Consider the following 22,902-nt stretch of genomic DNA (forward strand, 5'->3'; position numbering starts at 1 on the left):
AATCCCCCCACCACCACCAGGGTGACGTGCGTGTCCCCCGGCCTTATCTCCCTGTGTCGTGCCCCCCGCCTCTCTCAAGTCTTTAACTTATTGTCTGTAAGCCCTCCTTTCTGTTTTATCAGATCCCTTCGTGACTCTCTCTCCTTCTCTCTCGCTCATTCTCTCTCTCTCCCCTTCTCTAACACACACTCTTATGCTTTCTGTCCATTTCTTTGACTTCATTCGCTTTGGTTCACTTCTGCTTCCCGATTGGCAAACGCCTGACCAAGGTAGCCTCCTTACATACCCGGGGGCCGTTTTGCTGTTCTCTGGAGTGTCTTTTATCTTCGCGGCTTGAAAGTCCCATATCTAGACTGCAGTGCATCAGGAGATCACTGTGTCCCATCCAGGTCCCCGCCTCCACATCCCTGCCCCCTCGTCCCCGCCTCCACATCCCCGCCTCCACATCCCCGCCTCCACACCCCTGCCTCCACATCCCTGCCTCCACGTTCCCGCCTCCACATCCCTGCCTCCACGTTCCCGCCTCCACATCCCCGCCTCCACGTTCCTGCCTCCACGTTCCCGCCTCCATATCCCTGCCTCCACATCCCTGCCTCCACATCCCTGCCTCCACATCCCTGCCTCCACGTTCCCGCCTCCACATCCCCACCTCCACGTTCCCGCCTCCACGTTCCCGCCTCCACATCCCCACCTCCACATCCCTGTCTTTCTCCAATCACCACCCAGCCACCGTGGCCAAGTCTCCCTCACCCTCAATGCCACATCCACACTGCCCCCCAATCAGAGAGCAGCTTTTTGCTCCATTTCCTGTCCTTTGTGTCACTCCGTAATGCACTTCCTGTATTGTGAAAATTGAAGTGGGAATGAAACAGCCTCGTGTGGCAACACTTATTAACAGGCTATTTGAATTTTTCTTTAACGTCTGGGCCACACTGGAATAAAGGTCTTGATGTGTAGATACTGCATGCTGTAAATCAGTGAAAAAGTAACAACTATATGTACCCAGTTCTAATTAGACATCTTCACAACAGAGACCGTTTTGGGACACAGCTCGTCCCCTGAGCACTTCCCCTCCCCCACTTCCTGTCTCGCGTGTCCTCACTTCCTCCTGCCCCCTCCTCATCAGCCCAGTGCAGTGGTGCTCTATTCTCGCAGAGCTATTAGAGATTGCTTGTTTATTGGAAATCAAAGGGGATTTGGAAGCTAAGCTTCCTCCATCTGGGATTAGACGCATCAAAGGTCACGGCGTGTTATACAAGACCGCCGATTGCTGTGCCGTGGCCTGCTCCTGGCCATCAGCTAATTAGGCCTGGCCTGGCCATATAGCGCACTGTGGGGGGGGCACTTTGCAGCGGGGGGGTTGAGGCAAGGGACAGTCCATGAGATGTTGGTCTCGAGTATGGATTTCAGGGGAAGGCACTGGTCAGCCACAGCTGTCCATCCTGGCTCTGTCCAGCTGTCCATCTGGACTCTGTCCATCTGGTCCTTCTATACTTCCGTTAATTAGTCTTTAGGCATGCCATGTCATTTTAGCCCTTCTGACTGACTTGACACATACAGCCCATGGCGTGTGTGTGTGGGGGGGGGGGTTATGCTAGGCAATTCTGGGTCATTGCTGCATGTTGTTTTGTTTGGGGTGATTGTTTTTGACCAACTCAGAAATACAGACAGCCTCCAGAATTCTTACCCCCCCCCCCCCTCCATTGATTTGCTGTGTCCTTCACACACACACACACAAACACACACACACACACACACACACACACACACACACACATGAAACTTTCATAGTCCCTTCACCAAATCCTCACTGCCTCCATAGTGTGAGGGATGTCCTGCTCACCCCCGGCTTCTGAGAGTCAGGAGGAAGAACCCACTGGAATGTCCATAGCTCCGTGCCGTCCCTTCAGGCACCTTTAGACACACACACACACACACACACACACACACACACACACAGACTGTACAGCCATTCCCCCTCCCTCTGCCCCGCTGGATGTCCTCAGATCAGCAAGGGGTGCAGTGTCCTCATACTGAAGGCTGCGGCCCTACAGATAGGAGTTTTGACCAGTAACATCATGGGCCTGTTTAATGGAGTTGTAATATAGAAGTGCCTGCTTTATATTTTAAAATTATTTGCTGAAGTGACCGGAATTCTCAAAAAAAACAATGTGCTTTAAATTAATGCATTTCATTGCACCCGGCTTACAAGCGATAGCTGATACTGCCCTATTTTTTATATGTTGCAGTACATTATGTGAAAGACGCCTGTCCATAGCGTGCGCCCCCCCCCCCCCCCCCAGCCGGAAACGCTCGGCCACCAGAAGTCACACCAACCTGAGTGCATGTGTGTGTGTGTGTGTGTGTGTGTGTGTGTGTTTCAGACCTGGACCAGCACGTACTCACCGTGAGTGTGTGTGTGTGTGTGTGTGTGTGTTTCAGAACTGGACCAGCACATGCTGACCGTGTGTGTGTGTGTGTGTGTTTCAGACCTGGACCAGCACGTACTGACCGTGAGTGTGTGTGTAATTGAGACCTGGACCAGCCCATTCTGACCACGTGTGTGTGTGTGTGTGTGTGTGTGTGTGTGTGTTCCAGACCTGGACCAGCCTGTTCTGACCAAGTGTGTGTGTATGTGTTTCAGACCTGGACCAGCACATACTGACCGTGAGTGTGTGTGTAATTGAGACCTGGACCAGCCCATTCTGACCACGTGTGTGTGTGTGTGTGTGTGTGTTCCAGACCTGGACCAGCCTGTTCTGACCAAGTGTGTGTGTATGTGTTTCAGACCTGGACCAGCCTGTTCTGACCAAGTGTGTGTGTGTGTTCCAGACCTGGACCAGCATGTACTGACCATGTGTGTGTGTGTGTGTGTGTGTGTGTGTGTGTGTGTGTATGATTCAGACCTGGACCAGCCTGTTCTGACCACGTGTGTGTGTGTTCCAGACCTGGACCAGCATGTACTGACCATGTGTGTGTGTGTGTTTCAGACCTGGACCAGCCTGTTCTGACCAAGTGTGTGTGTGTGTTCCAGATCTGGACCAGCATGTACTGACCGTGTGTGTGTGTGTGTGTGTGTGTGTGTATGATTCAGACCTGGACCAGCCTGTTCTGACCACGTGTGTGTGTGTGTTCCAGACCTGGACCAGCATGTACTGACCATGTGTGTGTGTGTGTGTTTCAGACCTGGACCAGCATGTACTGACTAAGTGTGTGTGTGTGTTTCAGACTTGGACCAGCCTGTTCTGACCAAGTGTGTGTGTGTGTTCCAGATCTGGACCAGCATGTACTGACCGTGTGTGTGTGTGTGTGTGTGTGTGTGTGTATGATTCAGACCTGGACCAGCATGTACTGACCGTGTGTGTGTGTATAATTCAGACCTGGACCAGCCTGTTCTGACCACGTGTGTGTGTGTGTTTCAGACCTGGACCAGCCTGTTCTGACCACGTGTGTGTGTGTATGATTCAGACCTGGACCAGCCTGTTCTGACCATGTGTGTGTGTGTGTGTGTTTCAGATCTGGACCAGCCCGTGCTGACCGTGCACCAGACCATTAGTGACGTGCGCGGTAGCTACTACCAGGAGAAGACCGTGTTCCTGCGTTGTACAGTCAACTCCAACCCGCCGGCGCGATTCATCTGGAAAAGGGGCAGCCAGCCCATCGAGCAGAGCAAGGACAATGGCGTGGACATCTATGAGCCGCTCTACACACAGGTACCCTGCACACCGCCTCTCACACCCAATTTCTATGCAGTTAGGAAAAATTAGCCTTCCTTCCATTTAAGCTTTGAGCAAATTCTAAGTGAATTTTCGACAGAGTCAACAAAGTTAAATTGTATTTTCACTAATGGATGTCATGCCGATAGTACTTGCCATTCCTCATGTCCCGGCATTAAGATCCACATCTCATACTTCAATAAGGAGCAGGCTTTGCAGGCGCTTGATTTACATCTGATCACCACCAACCCAGAAACTAAACAATGTGTGTCATGTCCTGCGTATCAACTAATCTGCAAATTCTGTCTCCATCTCAGTTTTGGAAATCGTTTCCTTTTCAGTATGAAAAACACCATATATCACCGCATTAAAGTAGGGGCAGGTTGTGTGCGTGTGTGTGCGTGTGTGTGTGTGTGCGTGTGTGTGTGTGTGTGTGTGCGCGCGCACGCATACATGTGTTCGGGAAGTGCTGGGAAATCATCTTTCAGTGTTTGCTGGCCAATGAGGATTCCCCCCCCGCCTCTGTGTATAGAGCACCCTCCCTGGGTTCAATTAACACGAGTGCTGCTCTGACGAGTCACGGCTGATTGAAGAATTAGCGACGAAAGTCAGTCGGTAATGCGGGGAGGCAGATATGCAGAGAGATGAAATATGAATCCGTAATCCAGATGCCATTATTACAGTCGTGTCCAGTCGCAGAGGGAGAGGACCGGTGATGTTATAATTTATTAGAATAATGATGATTATTCATTTCACTGATGCCCGTACCCAAAGCCATTTTCATATGTGAAATCCATTCATCTGCTCTTTAATGATGAAATGGCTTCAGTGCTGCTGTCCGAAATCTCCACCAATCAGCCAGCGGCCGCCATGCAGTGCATTGTGGGTTGCAGGCTCGAGCTTGGCTTTTCGCCTCTTTCCCTCGTCCGTTCGCTCTCGCGCCTCCTTTCCCGTGCTGTGAGGAGCGCTCCCTGCAACCTCTAGAATTGGGACAGATGCCTGTTTTGCAGTTGCATGACGTGCCCCCCCTCCCCCCCCACACTCTGTAGGGCGAGACCAAGGTGCTGAAGCTGAAGAACCTGAGGCCGCAGGACTTTGCCAATTACACCTGCCAGGTGTCCGTCCGCAACGTCTGCGAGATCCCTGACACTTTCGTCACCTTCCAGCTCACCAACGCCACCTGTGAGTCGATCCTGGGGGTGCTTCCTTTTATTTCTGTCTCTCAGTCCTACCCCTCACACCCTTCCCTTGCCCCACCTACCCCCCCCCCCCCCCTCAGTCCCTCCCCTGTCTTACTCCTGCATGTCTTCTGACCTACACCCCCTGAATCACTCTTCTTGATAATGTCTCTAAGTTCCCGTGTCTCTCTTGCTGCCGTTGACAGACCTGTCAGGTCATGTAGAATGTATGCATGTCCTCCCCCCCCCCCCCACCCCCCCCACCGGTGAAATGACGCCTCTGGGATTTGCACGCAACCACACAACTCCGACGAGGCCGTTTTGTGAGCCACTTTCGCAGCGTTACTCTATTAATCCATTTTACGTCTCGATATTTCCCACGGACTTGGCGCGGCGTGATTAATGGTACAAATTGAGATAAATGCCAGCTTTGAAAGCTTTCTGACTGTTCTGCAGGGGTCAGGGGTCACACTCATGCATAATTCATCACCACAGGCGCCAGTAAATTAGGGAGTAAATGGGAGGGCTGGGGGGGGGGGGATGTTCGTCGTCTTCGAGGGATGCTGGGATTGCGCTAATGAAACCGGCCCGGAGGAGCATCTGGAGAGCTTCAGCTCCGTTTACGTGAGACGGACGTCCACAAAAGCCTGGTCCACCAGCATCCATCCCTTAGAAGGCGAACGGACCGCATTATGCCGGTAAAAACCGGTCCCCTGACCTTGGGGGGCACATGCTGCTTTGAGAGGAGGCTGCGGACGTACCCTTGAGAAGCTGTACCCCCCCCCCCCCCAACACACACACCCCCCGCAACCAAAACCCCATCTGCAAGGAAGAGACGGAGCTGTGGAGATGCTGGAATTTACAAGTGGCCCCAAATGAACAGGGTCACGCATATAAATAAGACAGGCAGACATGCTTAAGCGGCCACGTCATCCGCTGGAGGCGTGTTGGCGCGTCTGTCCGTCCGTCTGTCCGTCCGTCCGCCTGGCCCACTGAACGTCCTGCATAATGAGGGACCTGGACGCTCCACATGCTCTACACCCGTTTTCCATCCCCCCCCATCCCAGAGTCCTGGTTTTTAGACACTCCTGTGCCCCAAATCTCAGTTTGAGGAACCATCTGGCACGTGTGAAGCACATCTCTAAGAGAATACGGATTGCGTGTTAATGACATCACTTCCTGGGCGGATCGGGGGGGGTGGATAAGGAGGGATGCGAGTGGGAAAAGGAAGGAGAGCATGGCGGGGCAGTAACAGCCCCCCCCCGCCCATTACCGGTGATCGATTCACACTGGTATTACACACCATCAATAAAGGCCGCCTTTCTGTCCAGGTCGATGCTCCCTGCCGGTACCCGCAGGTCTGGAGGACTCGTCTGGGCCCGCTGAACCTGCTGGCGGGACTCCATTGTTGCCGCGCATCTGGGTTGTTATGGAGACGCACGTTGCTGATGAAGGCCATTGATTTAAGGCCTGAGCCGCACCCCCCCCCCCCCCCCCCCCCCCAAGCTGACGGTACCGACTGACAGATAGGAAGGAGGCAGGTCTGCAGTCGTGCGGTGGGCCCCGGGGCCGCTTCTGGGACCTCAGGGGCCCTGTTACGACGCTAATGCTGACGCTAAGCGAACGTTGCCCCCAGGGGCCCCCACTTGCCGATCTATCCTTGTGGTATATTTGTAATCTCCTGCTAACCGCATTGTGAGTCTGTCAGATTAGCCTCCTAGTGGCGCGGCGGCCAGAGAAATGTGATTTAGACAGTTTGGACAATAGAGAGAGATTGATCTTGTGCTGTAATACGCGTGCGGGATTGGAAAGTGCCGGCGCGTTCCCGTCCTGCTGAAATTCTCGATAAATCTGCAATGTGCCCCATTACATCCGCTCCCCTCCCCACCAGCCTGGCCGCTGTTATAATGGGGAGGGGGGGGATACATGAAAGAGCGCAAACAAGGGAGAAAATGTGAAGATTTGTTTGTTAAAAGTTTACAAGGCGGTTAGTCAGATAGCGGTTATCGTTTGGTAGGCATGCTATTTTAATGTCATTTCAGCAGGCCGATAACAGCCTCTGTTTATAATGTCGTGGGGGGGGGCAGGTACATCGACAGGGCCAGGTATAATCCTGATGGGATGGGGGAGGAGAATTTATGCCCCCCATAAATAAATCACACACACACACACGGTCTGAATCTGACACACACACATGGTCAGTACAGGTTGGTCCAGGTCTGAATTACACACACACACACACACACACACACACACACACACACACACGCGCACACACACACATGGTCAGCACTGCTGAGCGGTGCTGGCGGCTCTGATGTAACGATTTGGCAGTATAGAATCGCAGATCCAGAAACAGGACTCGCTTGTCCGCGCGATGCGTGCCGCTCGCTGCGCGGCGTTCCCCGTATCGCCGGCGACTTGTCCCGGGGTTAATGGCGCTCGCGAGAGCCCGACTAATAAACGGCTGCTTAAGAAGCCATCTAAACGCACCATTTGCTGGCACTAATCTGCACCCTCCTCCCCGCTGGCGTTCCCTGAGCGATCGCTCGGCCCTAATTGGCTGACATAATTGTCGCGGGCTGCTCTCCCGGGCAGAAGCTTCCTTCGGCGCGACCCCGCCGCATCGCCGGGAACCCCGAGAGGCTCCAGCACCCACACCGGCCACGGCGCAGGGATTGCGTGCTGATCCGGAGTCCGAAAGTCAGGCGTGTATCATTAGTAATCCTCGCCTCACTCACTGAGCCTGTAGCCGCATTCATTTGCCATAACTAGATTTGTTGTGCTGTACTTGTTTAATTGAGATGGCTGTGATTTCTCCTCAGCAGCAGCGGCAGTCGAATTCTCTCATTAGGCCACTAGAGTCTCTAATGACGTTTATTTGCTGATTATTGTCCGAACAGATCAGGTCCGGGATCCTCCTGTTTTTAACTCATTCCTTTACCCTTAGATGTTTCATTATCTATTTCTTTTACAGTCCGAGCAACGGAGGTTAGGAAGTGAATCGCAGAATATCGGTTTATTTACTGAAAGATGTGAAGGGCTAGCCGGATGCACGCTAATCTATGTCCTGGAAAAGCTGCCATTTTTGTGTGTCCGGCATTGCAATGCTGAGCTGATTAACAGGGTGCAGATGGAAGGTCTGGTCCGGTTCTGTCCGGTCCGATCTGGGCAGGGCGGCATGTGCAGAGCTCCCCTATTGTGTGTGCAGCTCCTTCACACTTTTACCCGTTTTTATATGCGTCCCTGGTTCCCACGGGAAGAAATTGAATTCTCATTCGCCCTTTCACTCCCCTGTCCCTGCCGCCTCCCTCGTTATTCCCCAAAGTGGCCTGTAGGCCGGCCGCGGCCCCCACTGACGGGGCCCTGCATTCTGAGACGCTGGCTTTCGGCAAGATGCTATCGCCCCGCGACACGATGGAAGAAAGGTTCCCTTGATAGCCGCAGCGCCAGCCGATTTCGGGCCGGCGGAGTGCTTCACTTTGACAGAATGGGAAGACTTGATGACTCGCCAGTGTGGCTTGGAGTAGGTCAGTCTTTTTAGAATTTTCTATGGGGAGGTGGAGATCCAAAGCTCTCTGATGTGGACTCGGGCCACAGCATGGGACTCTGTCCCTCCTCCTCACATGATGTGGTTTGTTTCTTCTCGTGCATGACGTTATCTAATAATCATTAGAATGGAATGTTCCGGAGACACTTCCTGTGTGAGGTGGAGGGCCGGGAATAGGTGGAGGGTGGGGGCGGGTGTGGGTGTGGGGGGGTAGCAAGCAGGATGGGGCTCTGTGCATCAGAGTGATTGAAACATGCCAAAATGAAGATTATGCAGCCTCGGACGATGGGCCTGAATGAATCAGGGCTTATATTGGGGTCCTGGGATGGGATTATCACATGGTAAGCAGAGGCCAGGCACTGGGCCGTTGCCAAGGTGACGCAAAGAGTAATGAATTGGACTGACAGCCGGGGGGGTCGATCGCAGGTTTTCCGTCCCAGATCCTGCTTGCTGATCTGCTGGTGGGTTGGTGTGGGGGGGGGGGGCATCACTGTGCCCGGCTGCCCACCTGTCCCGTGATTCACTTTCCAGAATGTTCTGCCATCACACTGGCCTTCCTGGATTATTGTGCACCCCATTGCAAAAGAGAAGATGAAACAAAAAGCTGCATTTATTATTAGGTGAATTGTTTTCTGGGACAGTCGATATCAGAGGAAATGAAGACTCACTACTGAGAACAAGGACGGGCGACTTCAGCCAATCAAATCACCCCCACGATCGGTGCCTCTTCCTTTATTTCCCGATGGTTCCCGCCCCTTATCTCTGAGGGGCTCCTCTCTGCGGACCCTAGCTGCCTGGTATCCTGCATGAGGGCGGTACTTGCGCTCGAACCCCGATCTCACCCCACATGTCGTAAGTCGGACATGCGTACAGGTCACCAGCTGCGGGTTTATCTGACAAACATCCCTGAAAGATATTAAATTCAATTGCATGCGAGGGTTACGGACATAAATTGGGGGGGGGGGGGGGGGGGGGGGGGGGGGGGCATTAATATTATCCTCGTCCAACATGTCACCAGGGATGCATCCTGTCATTTTTAAAAACTTCCCATGATGCATCTGGAGATTCATTCAGACAGCCTGCAATGTCTGTTGTGTCACCTGAGGCGTTACCAAGGTGAAGCTTCAGAACTGTTCATGATCTCCATGGCGATTCCTGAGCTCATGCCATTCCTGCGTTGGGCACTGGAGGGCGCCATGTTTGGGCTTCTATGGCTCCATAATGCATGTATGTGTTTGTCGTAGCCCCGCCGGCTCTGCGTCTCTCTGTCAATGAGACCCTGGTGCTGGATTCCGGGAAGGACGTGATGATGTCCTGTGAGGTGACAGCGGGAAACCCCACCCCCACGGTGACATGGTCACGCACCCCGGGGTCCGTCCCGCAGCGCGCAGTCATCGCCGGCAGCACCCTCACCCTGCGCTCCGTCGCCGCTTCCGACTCCGGCTTCTACAACTGTGCCGCCTACAACAAAGTGGGGAACCCGGCCAAGAGGACAGTGAACCTCATCGTCAGAGGTGCCTGAGAGTTTCCCTCAATGTCTGTGCTGCGTCTTTGTCTGCTTATATACGCCATTCGGCCCATATTTTGCGTCATGGTGATGTTAAATAGTCACATATCGCAGTGAAAGACTGTGTGATCCTACGTGTCCCGGTGCCACTCTCTGCTCCCTGCTCCCACCATCAACTCCCCGCTCTCCTCTCCTGCACCCTGCTTCTGCTCCCTGCTCCTACCCTCCACTCCCCGCTCTCCTCTCCTGCACCCTGCTTCTGCTCCCTGCTCTCACCCTCCACTCCCCGCTCTCCTCTCCTGCACCCTGCTTCTGCTCCCTGCTCTCACCCTCCACTCCCCGCTCTCCTCTCCTGCACCCTGCTTCTGCTCCCTGCTCTCACCCTCCACTCCCCGCTCTCCTCTCCTGCACCCTGCTTCTGCTCCCTGCTCCTACCCTCCACTCCCCGCTCTCCTCTCCTGCACCCTGCTTCTGCTCCTGCTCTCACCCTCCACTCCCCGCTCTCCTCTCCTGCACCCTGCTTCTGCTCCCTGCTCCCACACTCCACTCCCCGCTCTCCTCTCCTGAACCCTGCTTCTGCTCCCTGCTCCTACCCTCCACTCCCCGCTCTCCTCTCCTGCACCCTGCTTCTGCTCCCTGCTCCTACCCTCCACTCCCCGCTCTCCTCTCCTGCACCCTGCTTCTGCTCCCTGCTCTCACCCTCCACTCCCCGCTCTCCTCTCCTGCACCCTGCTTCTGCTCCCTGCTCCCACCCTCAACTCCCCGCTCTCCTCTCCTGCACCCTGCTTCTGCTCCCTGCTCCCACCCTCCACTCCCCGCTCTCCTCTCCTGCACCCTGCTTCTGCTCCCTGCTCCCACACTCCACTCCCCGCTCTCCTCTCCTGCACCCTGCTTCTGCTCCCTGCTCCCACACTCCACTCCCCGCTCTCCTCTCCTGCACCCTGCTTCTGCTCCCTGCTCTCACACTCCACTCCCCGCTCTCCTCTCCTGCACCCTGCTTCTGCTCCCTGCTCTCACACTCCACTCCCCGCTCTCCTCTCCTGCACCCTGCTTCTGCTCCCTGCTCCCACTCTCCACTCCCACTCCCCGCTCCTGCCCTCTGGTCCTGCATCCTGCTCTTGCTCTCCACTCCTGCTCTCCTCTCCTGCACCCCGCTCTCGCTCTCTGCTCGTTCACTTCATCATGACCTTTATGAGTGACCTCTAGCTCTCTCCATCCCTGTTAATCATCCTTATTCACTTCTGCTGAGGAGGACCTAATTACAGCATGATGGATCGGGCCCTGTCGCCCACTGTGGTCGTGTGTCCATCTTCCAGGTGCGGCCAGGTGGCTCGGTGCCCTCTGCAAAGACGGGGGGGTCGGGGAGAGTTGTGTGTGTGTGTGGGGGGGTATTAAGGGGCATCAGAGAGGGTGTCATAGGGCATCAGAGAACATGTTGGGGAGACGTCAAGGGGGCATTGGAGAGGGAGTTGGGGGTGTCAGAGGGGGATGTCAGGGGCATCAGGGGGTATTGGGGAGCATCGGGGGCGGGGGCGGCTGGTATTGGGGAGGGGTGTAACCAGCGGAGGGGTGAAAAACAGATGCTTTATGTATTTATTTTACATTTATATGTATGTATGTTACATTTATATGCAAGTGTGTTAAATTTATATGTATGTATGTTACATTTACATGTCTTTTCAAGACACTCAAAATTCTTTACAGAAGCAACGGGGAGTCACTTCAACCCCCACCACTGTGTAGCCCCCACCTGCATGAAGCGATGGTAGTCACCAGTACGCTCATCACACGGTAGCTAAGGTGGTGAAGTGGCAAGAGAGAATTCACCAGTTAGATATTAGTTCCCATCACTGCACTGGGGCATTGGGACCCACACAGACCATAGGATGGGCTTCCCTGTTGGCCACACCCACACCAACACTAACCAGCAGCAACCCAGTTGGTCTCCCATCCAAGTACTGGCCAGGCCCAAACCTGGGGGGTGTTTCATGTAGCAGGATTTCTTGTTTAACCGGGTAACTTGTCAGATAATATAGTCTGAGCTACATTTAAGTGAATGAAGTCCATTTAGCCCAGACTACCTTAAATCCAACTTCTTATCTAGCTAAGCAAGAAATCCTGCTTTGTGGAACACCCCCGTGCTCAGCTTCAGGTGGATTACCCGGTTTGAATTGCAGGTGGTACGGCTGCTGAAATATGCTGCATAAAAGGAAAGGGATTGTGGGGAATGGCCCCGGCCTGCCGGCTGGTTGGTCGGTCGCCCCGGTATGCAGGTAACCATGGCCTCTTTTTCACCGACCAGACATGAGGAACCTGACGTTCCAAATCACGCCGGACTCCAACAAGGACAGCGAGAGCATCCAGATGGGCCGCGACCTCAAGCTGTCCTGCCACGTGGACGCCCAGCCACAGGACAAGGTCAACTACACCTGGTACAAGAACGGCGTCCCCATCATGCCGTCGGAGAATCTGGTGATTCTGCGCAGTGACCCTGACATGGCGCCGGGCACTGGCAGCTTGGAGATCATCGACATGAAGTTTCGCGACCAGGCCACCTACACCTGCGTGGCAAACTTCCCGGGAAGCGTTGTGCCAGAGCTCAGGGTGGATGTCAACATCACGCAAAGCAGTGGTGAGCCCCCTCCGCCCACCCACACAGCCACCCCTGCTCCTGACCTCCTCTGTCACCTGAAAATCAGCAGAGGACGCTGAACTCCTCCCGACCCCCCCCCCCCCCCACTCCCTCTCCTCGCAGGCGGTCTCCTCCTGGGCTCATCTCACCCCCCCTCCCCATCCCTCTCTGTCCGCCCCCTCCTTCCAATCATCCCCTAGTTTTGTTCGGATGACACTCCTTGCACTCGTCTCATTATCTACCAAGCTATGCATCGACTCTCCATCCTTTCTCGAACCCCTTCCCCGATCCTGATGCCCCTTGAAATCCAATCGTTTATTGTCTGTTCGGCCGCCTTATAGTAATTCCCAGAGCTTACACCTCGTAAACACGGACCAGACGGGCATCTCCGTAATGTTTACATGTGGGGCTGTTCTGCTGCCGCTCTTCCCAGACGGTGCCGTGTCCCGGCGGCGCGGTGAAGGCAGCAGGACGTCTGCGAGATGTAACACGGGGAAAATGGGGCGGCGGAGAGAGAAAGATCATCCCGGATTCTGCTATAAACGCGCCTCTTAAACAGTGGCCTACTTTGTTGCTATTCCGGTAGCTTCCGGCAAGCTGGACATCGGTGAACGGGGCCGATTAAATATAAACGAACCACTTCTGATTGGTTTCCTCGGAGCTGGGTAAGTGGGCAGCCCTGAGGATGACCCAGGAGTACACCAACGCTCACAGGAACATTCCATTCGGATCTTCCCAGACTGAGGAGAGCCGGGGGGGGGGGTGATGGAGGTTGCTGGCTTGGTCACCTTGGAAGCTGACAGCCATGATTGGCATGTAGGTGGCAGAAGGCCCAGCTAAGGAGCCCCCAGCTTTCTCAGAGGTCCTCCTGATCATCTGCCTCTCACTTCCTTACTGTGGGTTTTTCTCTGTGCTGCCCTTGAAGATCCTTGGATTGAAGATCTTTCGCTCCCTTTCTCCTCACTTTTCTCTTCATCCCTCTCTCACCTTCATTTATTTGCTCCTCATGCACCCGATCAGGAGCAGCTCGGTGGGGCAGTGGTTATCACTGCTGCCGCACACTTTGTCCACTGTTCCAGTTTCCACCATGGTTCCATGTTCTCCCCGTGTCATTGTGGGGTTTCCTCTGGGTACTGGTGAATTGGAGTTACCGTAGGTGTATGTGAGTGAATTGTGTGTGAGTGTGCCCTGCGATGGGTTGGCGCCCCTTGCTTGGCAGGTAAAGAAAATGGATCGAGCTTGTGGACATTCATTTTCCGGCTCTGTACACCCGGGAAATTGGGCTCTGCTCAGCTATGTTAAATTCCAGGTGCTTTATAAGCCGGAAACACAAAGAGTCGTCAAACCTATTCTGTCAACAGAAAATACATTTTTAATAAATATTTAAAATGTATAACATTTATACAGACGAGCATTAAAAGAAAAGAAAAGCAAAGCTGAATAATTCATTAGTAATGAATTAATAGCATCCATAATTAATAACCTCCTCTCTGTCTCACAGTTACTCCCCCGATCCTGTCGGTGCCCTCTGGTGGCGCCGTGGTGACAGTGCGGGAGGGTGCCTGGGCGGAGCTGGTGTGCCTGGTGGACGGCAAGCCCCGCCCCCCGGTGCTGTGGTCCCGTGCAGACAAGGACCTGCCTATGCCGTCTGGCGAGTGGGTGACTGAGACACGGGATGGCCGGTTGCGGCTCAGCAATGTCACACCGCGACCTCTCAGGGACGTACCGCTGCCAGACCGCACCATACAATGGGCTGAACATCAAGCGACGTGAGGCACAGGTCCAGCTCAGCGTGCAGTGTGAGTGAGGGGCTCGCCGCTGTCCCTTGGTGTTCTGGGGTTCACCTCACTTCCGGTGTCAGCGGGAAACACTATCTGTAGCCATGACGTTGACCAGAGACTGGACAGGCCGTGTATATCTTATTTTCCCTCCTTTTTCTATAGCTCAGCACCAAATTATTTGATAAGGGCAAGGAAACATCGTCAGGCAGTTCCCCTCCCCACCCTTAAGGGATGCTATTTGTAAACCTAAACTATTCTGCAATGCACTTCGATAAGGGGGCTATCATTCCAGTGATCGACTGATAAATCAAAACTTCGGGGTGTTTAGGGTGTTAGTGGCGTTGCCTGCCAATTCCAGCACATGCGCGCATCTGAAAGCCCGGCCCATGCGTGCATCTGCAAACCCGGCACATGCGCGCATCTGAAAGCCTGGCCAGCGCATGCATCTGCAAACCCGGCACATGCGCGCATCTGAAAGCCCGGCCCCATGCGTGCATCTGCAAACCCGGCACATGCGCGCATCTGAAAGCCTGGCCAGCGCATGCATCTGCAAACCCGGCACATGCGCGCATCTGAAAGCCCGGCCCATGCGTGCATCTGCAAACCCGGCACATGCGCGCATCTGAAAGCCTGGCCAGCGCATGCATCTGAAAGCTCGTGTGCGCGTGCATCTGAAACCCCGACCCGCGCATGCGTGCATCTGAAACCCCGACCCGCGCACACATGCATCTGAAAGCTTGGCCCGTCCCACACTGGCCCTGATTTACAGCCCAGGTGGCCGCTGGGCTCAGCGTTGCCGGGGTGACGGAGGGGCCCCGGCACCGGCCATGAGCGATGGCTGGTGTGGCCCCCGTGCTTGTTTACTTATCTCTTCACTGGGTTTGTTTTCTCCCCCCTTTTTAGCTGTATTGATTTATACGCAGTAAGGACACCATCATTTTTTAGGCCGCCACTATAATTAAGTGTGCCAGGAGCGGCCCCCTCCTCCCTCCACCCCTCTGGAAACACCATGCCCCCCCTCCTCCCACCTCGTCTCCACTCTCATCCTCATCAATCAGCCAGTCCTCACTCTGGGAGTATCGCTCCCCCACCACGCCACCCTTTCCCTCTCTCTTTTATCCTGTGTCTCTCTCTGCTTTCTTCTCATCTCCCTCCTCTGTAACTATCTTCCTGCCCCCCCCCCCCCCCCCCCCCCCCCAACCATCCTCCCATCCTTTAATTTACGGCTGATTAATAATAACACACATAGCAGTATCCACTATCAGTGCCAGTTGACTGAGGGCCCCCAGTCTATTCTGTCCTAATAGATGTTGCGGGATTTGAGACTACATTATCATGCCTGGGATTACCCTCCCCCCCCCTGCCCCAAAGTTGCTTATCATTTTATGCAGGTTAACTGGCTCAGCCTGTAAACATGAATGTCCCCATGGTTACGGTATCACACCCCCCCCCCCAAAAAAGGCCCCATTTTAGGTTGCACAGCCTTGAATCCTCCCCTCTGAAGTGGCCTCTTTTCCGCCGTTTCTTTGTCCCGATTTCCCGCTCGTCAGTCCCCCTTCGCTGTGAGCACGTCCTCTGCACTAGGGAACAGGGTCAGGGCCGGGTCGCTCGCTCCCATTGGCTCACATGTGCCACTGTGCTTTCTAATCAAACGGTCTAATTAGCATTGCTTTACTGCTAAATGCCCATGGTATTTCAGGGACTTCACAGCTCCATCATGTGACGCCACCCGTCCGGAATGGGTTGGGCTCTAATTGCGCACGTTCTGCAGGTTTGAGATGCGGAGCCTGAATTAGGGCGCAAAGCCCCGCATCCCTTCCTTCGCTTCCCGTAGCCTGTAAATGGCATAATTGCATTTCCGCGTCAAATGAGGAGATCGCTAACATGCTAAGTGCTGGATCATATACGACCGACACGAGTCGCATTTCAGGCTGCGGATCGCTGTGGCTCGTGGCGTTTTCACGGACACCTGTTGCTGAAGTAGCCGATCTCCGGCTAATGGCCTGTACTCAGTCATTAGTGGGGTATTCGTCTGACAGGTTAATTATGCTCGATTAACATTAGCGAGCTGCTTTTGTCCGATCAGTCACCGATGCATCATGTGCCCTGCACAACTAAAAAACTCAATCCAGGCTATAATATGACCCCATGACTAGTGGGGGGAGGGGGCAAAACCCCACACTGTACCTCGCCCATTTTCAGCCCTACACGCCCACCTCTCTCCCACCATGGCTTCCATGGAAACCATGGCCCGCCTTAAAAACGGTCTCCGCCCCCACAGACCCCCCAATCGTGGAGCCGGCGTACCAGGAAGTACGTTCGCCCACCAACCAGCCGGTGACGCTGCGCTGCTCGGTGGTGAAGGCCAATCCGACCCGCATCGCCCGCGCCTCCTGGCTGATGAACGGCAGGCCGTTGCCGCCAACAGTGCCTGACTCGCAGGAGCCGCCCACGCTCCGCATCGAGCGCCTCAGCCCGTCCAGCAACGGCACCTACGAGTGCCGCGTCAGCAACGGCGCCGGCGTTTCCTCCTGCATCTTCAACGTGTCAGGTCAGTGTCCACGCCCTGTGACGCCCTGTGACGCCCTGTGACGCCCTGTGATGCCCTGTGACGCCCTGTGACGCCCTGTGACCCTGCCTTCTATCGTTTCTGTAACGACGGGGGTCCCCGCCCCTCAAGATTCTACAGTTTACCGTCATACGCACAGCAAGCCGTCAGTCACACTGTGCCGTGAAAACCTTACCGTTAGCACAAATCATGCACAAAGCACAAACGCAGTAAGTACAGTTCTGCACTGTGAAAATGGTGCAGTATTAGCCAGAAAGCAAGCACAGTGAGTGTTGCACAGGAGCAGTTGAGTAAGTGGTGGATAACGGCCAGTCCACTGTGCTGGTTGCCATAGCGGCATTTATGGCCACTGCTCCACACTGCACGAGCGATTAGCGCCTGACGATCAGCAGCAGCGCCAAGGCAGGATCTCCTTAATTATTAAAATCCAAAGGCGATCATTTCCGGATCCCCGTCTCGACGTTGGGGGGCAGGGGGCCCTGAGGCTTGGCCTCCCTTCGTGATGGAGGACAGGGATGGTGCGAAGTAGGGCAGCAGGTAGAAATCTGCCAGCTCGGGAACTGTCACCTGGAAAGCTGCCGGCAGTAACCCAGATCCGGGGAAGGCCCCGGCTGTTGTACTGCTCAGGAATAACGGCGGATTTCTGGGGGATGTGACAGATCCTGTATAACGCGGTTTTCTGTGACAAGCAGATGGGCTGCAGTCATTATAAGCGTGATGGTAATGAGAGTCAGGGGACAGGGACCTGCGGAGAGAGGCCCCTGTGGGCTGTACACCACCACTTGGACCATCACGCTGGTTTGCAGTACTGGTGCCGGCGTCGTCCCTTACCGCATTTGAAATGTGACATGGAGTGCATCTATCTGCCGGATGCTTAACGGAGCATATTGGGTTAAGCAATAGGACCCCCACTCCCCCAGCCACTGCTGGATTTGAACATCAGCTTCCAAATTAAACAGCCTGGCACCTTAAACATCACATCCCCTGCAGGCGGTTCCAAGAATTTCAACTTGGTGAAAGAAAGTTTTTCCGAGTATACTGTGCAAAATATATTACGTCTGGCATTAATATGCATAGAAGGCATTGAGTTTGGGGGGGGGGGGGGGGCCTTGCGCATTCAGCATGCGGTCCGTTCATTTTCTTAAGGGATGCATAGTTAGGTCACAGGCTAATAGTTTTTCTTTTGGCTCATGTTATGCAAATATGCTTTTTTCGAGTTTGCAGCTTCTGTATATTGTGTGTAAATGCATGCAAACAAACTCCGGCTATCTGCAGGCTATAGCACGTCCACGGCGCAATGGGAAGGTCCTCAGTGGGTACGTCAGCATGGAGCAGTGAAAGCAGACATATAGAAATATAAACATATGCACCCGCTCAATGAATTCCCAACTCCCAACAGCGAGGGCGTACAACCCGAATTCTACTTCGACACGCCTAACCCCATCCGCGTCCTGCCGGGAAGCAACTACTCCTACATCCTGCAGTGGACCCAGAAGGAGCCTCGCGCTGTGGATCGCATCCTCGGCTACTGGATCAACGTGCGGCAGGTGGGGGGCGCTCTCTTTGCAGGCCATGGCCTCGTTTGGTATTAATATGCAGAGGATGCCCGGGGGGGCAGCGGGTTGCACAGGGCATCAAAGTAATAAGCTGCCCCCCCCCCTCCCCCCTGTCACTCATGGTTGCCCTGAGAGTGGGAGCCGGAGTCAGGTGGCAGCGGAGGGTGGTGGGGCTTGAGGAGGCGTCCTCACGTGCATAAACAAACACACACAAACACACACACAAACACACAGAAACACACACAAACACATACACGCACCTAGACTTGCATTCATTTCATTCACCTCAATGTAACTTTGTAAGTGGTTTGCAGCTGCTCTCTAAATGTGCACCAAAGTGGCCAAATAGACAAAGCAGAGTGGTGATAAATATTTACAACACAAAAATAGTCAAAATCAGGATGGTTTATAGCAGTAATAACAACAGCTATGAGGGTGTCTTTGGTGTTACACGCGTTTGTGCAGTCTCACGGGGGGGTGTTGGTACGTAACGGGGGCTCGGCGTGGCCCTCGCTCCCACATATGTGCATGGACACACACATGCGCTGGTGCCCGTTATAGTAAACAAGCCGCCATCTCATAATCCGAGCCTGGAGAGAGGCGGCAGCTTTTTGGGGCCGACAGTCCATCGATTGGCGCTTGTAGTGAATTAACAAGGTCCGCCTGGCAGTCCAGACTCGCCTGCCCCCCCCCCCCAGCATCCCGCGGTAACTGATTATGGAGGACGAGGCACTTTTTACCATATAACTAAACTTGATGCGTCATGTCCTCACACACATTCACACACACATCCTCACACTCATATCCTCGCCCTTGTCCTCTCACCTCATGCACATCACACACACATCTTCACAAACACCCTCACACTTGTTCTCTTGCACATCCACACACACATCCTCACACACATCCACACACACATCCTCACACACACCCCCCATACACATGTACTCGCATACATCCTCATAGACACACTCACATCCTCACACGTCTTCACATTCATCTACACAATTGTCCTCACAATTGCCCTTACATGCATCTTCACACACATCCTCATACACACATCCTTCCACTCGTCCTCATGCTTGTCCTCTCTCTCTCTCACACACAAACACACACACACACACACACCATTAAAAGATGCACATTCGAGCCATTTTATTTCCCTTATATTGTATTAAAAATCCATTTTAATATGTTACGTTAGGTGTTATGTGTCATGGTGCATCACTATAATGTAATGCTCAGTGTTGATGACTCCAGCAATTCGTGCTGCGAATGGCACGCCTGGCGCCGTTTGGCCAGGTGGCGGCAGTGATACAGGGCGAATGCAGTTGTCGCCTGTTCAGCTGCGGTGCTGCGAATGGCACGCCCGGCGCCGTTTGGCCAGGAGGCGGCAGTGATACAGGGCGAATGCAGTTGTCGCCTGTTCAGCCTGCGGTGCTGCGAATGGCACGCCCGGCGCCGTTTGGCCAGGAGGCGCAGTGATACAGGGCGAATGCAGTTGTCGCCTGTTCAGCTGCGGTGCTGCGAATGGCACGCCCGGCGCCGTTTGGCCAGGAGGCGGCAGTGATACAGGGCGAATGCAGTTGTCGCCTGTTCAGCTGCGGTGCTGCGAATGGCACGCCCGGCGCCGTTTGGCCAGGAGGCGGCAGTGATACAGGGCGAATGCAGTTGTCGCCTGTTCAGCTGCGTCGCTGCGAATGGCACGCCCGGCGCCGTTTGGCCAGGAGGCGGCAGTGATACAGGGCGAATGCAGTTGTCGCCTGTTCAGCTGCGTCGCTGCGAATGGCACGCCCGGCGCCGTTTGGCCAGGAGGCGGCAGTGATACAGGGCGAATGCAGTTGTCGCCTGTTCAGCTGCGGTGCTGCGAATGGCACGCCTGGTGCCGTTTAAGCGGAGAGGGCGGGATTAGCGTCGCTTCCTTTGTGCACCGCTAAACAGCTAATCTCCTCCTCCTTAGAAATGTACACTAAGTAGCTCTCCTCAGGGGACTCAGCAGTGAACAGGCCGGCAGCAAATGCAAATCCCTCCTTTATGTGCGTGTGTCTGTGTGTGTGCGGATCAGGCATGGTGGGGGGGGGGGCATGGCACCGTTTCTGGGCCAGGCCGCGACTGTGATGCACTCCTCTTTCATGAGGTTCGGCACGTCCAGCAGGACACTTTCCAACGTCTCCAGGGGAGGGTGTCCACACACCTGCCCCCAGCCCCCGGCCTGACTGTACAACAGGGTCTCGGGATAAAAGCCTGCTTCACATGCGTGTGTCTGGCTGACACTTACTCTTTGGCTTTTACTCTATGGAACATTCTGGATTTCAGCATTTTCGCGCTGATGGGACTCTGTACGGATGGCATGTGAAGTGAGCCCCCCAAGTTCATTACCATAACACCATAAGGGTGACAGATTTACACTTCTGTGTTTAGTCAGGGCCCTGGGGGGGGGGGGGGGGGGGGGGCTTGAACGTGTCACCCATGCAATCATACACTCAGCTCACACTCTGACAGTGAGAAACACAAATACTAACAGTGTGTATAACTTAAAACATATTGTGTGTATGGACATGCAGAAATACACACAGACACATGACGAGAATGCAGTGTGTCCCAGACATGCACACATCCCTGCACATACAAACACACAGAGGTGCCTAGAAATTCATGCAGTAACTGTCAGGTTTCGCACCCCCGGCCCCCACAGCTCACAGCTCACGGAGACGCCAGTCAGTAAGGGAGTCATTATTAGACTCTGGGCCACTTGAGCCCGGACTCAGCTCAGGTTCGAACCAGACAAAAGGCACAAACTGCAGAGACAGACCGAGCAGCTGACTGTGTCACATAACTGCAGTCCTGACGATGGCGCCTGCGGTATGATGATGACGGTTGGCGGTAAGATGACATTTTGAAACGGCCCTACGGCAACTCGCTGTGACACGCGTGAGGATGACTCAAAGCAGCCGTAAGGCGCGACACCTGGGCACGTCATCTCGGGTATAACACGGGTATATGAGGGCCGCCCCAACACCCAGCTGTGCGGTGTGATGTTCTTTCTGGGAGACGGCGCGGCGCTATCTTTAAAGCCTGATCCGGGCCGCCCCGCGCCTCTGGTAGCGCTGCAAAGCCCTCCGTGCGTCTGCAGTAAAGAGCGCGTTCCCTTTTTACCGCCTGCCGCATGGACCCCCCTCCACTGTGGCCCTGTTGTGACGGCAGCCCCTGTCTGTACCTCCCCGCAGATGAACCGGGTGGCAATGTCACGTCAGATGGAGGTGAAGGAACCCCAGCCAGGGGTGCTGCTGTCCTATGTGCTGACGGACCCTGCGCATTCCCCCTTGACTATGAGGTGCGCCTGACACCCATCACCATGTTCGGCCTGGGAGACTCTGCCACGCGCACCATCCAGTACTCTGAGCGTGAGTGCCCCGCCCCCACCAGGCCCCGCCCCCATCAGGCCCCGCCCCCATCTGGCCACGCCTCCATCTCCTCGCCTCCACCAAAACATCAGCCACTAGCCTCTTTTCTGTCCCATATACGGTTCTCACAGATGGCGCCATCTTGCGTCTGCTTTGAAATTCGTAAAAAATACTGATAAATTCTGAGAGGCGCTGCCCCAGAGCTGGACCCAGCTGGCTGATCATTAGTAAACAGAGAGCCGGTAACCCCACCCAGCATGGTCCTGTGTGTTCTCCTTCTGTTTGCCAAATTACCCATAATGCATTGTAAACCTAGCTATGTCAGCTCACACGGGCACGTCTCCCTCACACTGCTGTCCCAATGAGCCACTAATGGCCCTGCACGGACCGGACCGTGGCAAGTGGGTGCAGCCATCCGTCATGGGGATACAGTCATCCGCAGTTGTTGATGTTTTGTCTTGAGCGTGAAAACACGTGTGTTGGAAGCTGGGAAGTGGCTCACCGTGGGGGCGTCTGTCTGACACATGCGGCCTGAGCAATTTTCACATTCATGTGTGACAAATACGCTGTTCCTAATTGCATTCCTTTTTTGTATCTTAATTTTTGTAGCTTTCACTTACTTTAGACCATCAGGTGAGTAAATCTCTCTCTTTCTCTCTCTCGCTCTCTCTCTCTCTCCTCTCCTTTCATTCTATACCTCCCAATCTGCCACTGCTGTGTGAGTTTATTTTCATCTGCTTGGCATCGAGACTAAACAGCCCTGCCAATTCTGTCAAATTAAAGTGCCGTCGATTCGGGTGTTACGCTGTGCAAATTGATGGGGGGGGGGGGCTGTAAAATTACGTGGGGGGGGGGGGTGTTACGGCAGGCAGGCTACACGCCGTTGCAGGAAACCACCCCCGAAACCCAGTCAATAAGTGTGTCAATAGCCACCCTGTCAGGTCACCCACCCGCAGCGAGTTAAATGTGTCAGTCACCCACCAGTCTTTTGATAGTAAACACTTTCCAA

At 54.4% G+C, this 22,902-nt stretch overlaps 1 protein-coding gene across 1 annotated transcript in view; it reads left to right on the plus strand.

The window, feature by feature from the left end:
- Positions 1–22,902, plus strand: part of LOC125707802 (MAM domain-containing glycosylphosphatidylinositol anchor protein 1) — a 99,011-nt gene that overhangs the window by 55,180 nt on the left and 20,929 nt on the right. Inside the window, 6 exon segments of the mRNA XM_048975143.1 lie at positions 16,646–16,915; positions 18,333–18,344; positions 18,347–18,480; positions 21,717–21,797; positions 21,800–21,893; positions 22,503–22,526. Of these exon segments, the coding sequence (XP_048831100.1) occupies positions 16,646–16,915; positions 18,333–18,344; positions 18,347–18,480; positions 21,717–21,797; positions 21,800–21,893; positions 22,503–22,526 (615 nt within the window).

Source organism: Brienomyrus brachyistius, chromosome 14 (genome assembly GCF_023856365.1).
Source record: "Brienomyrus brachyistius isolate T26 chromosome 14, BBRACH_0.4, whole genome shotgun sequence".
NCBI classification, from domain to species: Eukaryota; Metazoa; Chordata; class Actinopteri; order Osteoglossiformes; family Mormyridae; genus Brienomyrus; species Brienomyrus brachyistius.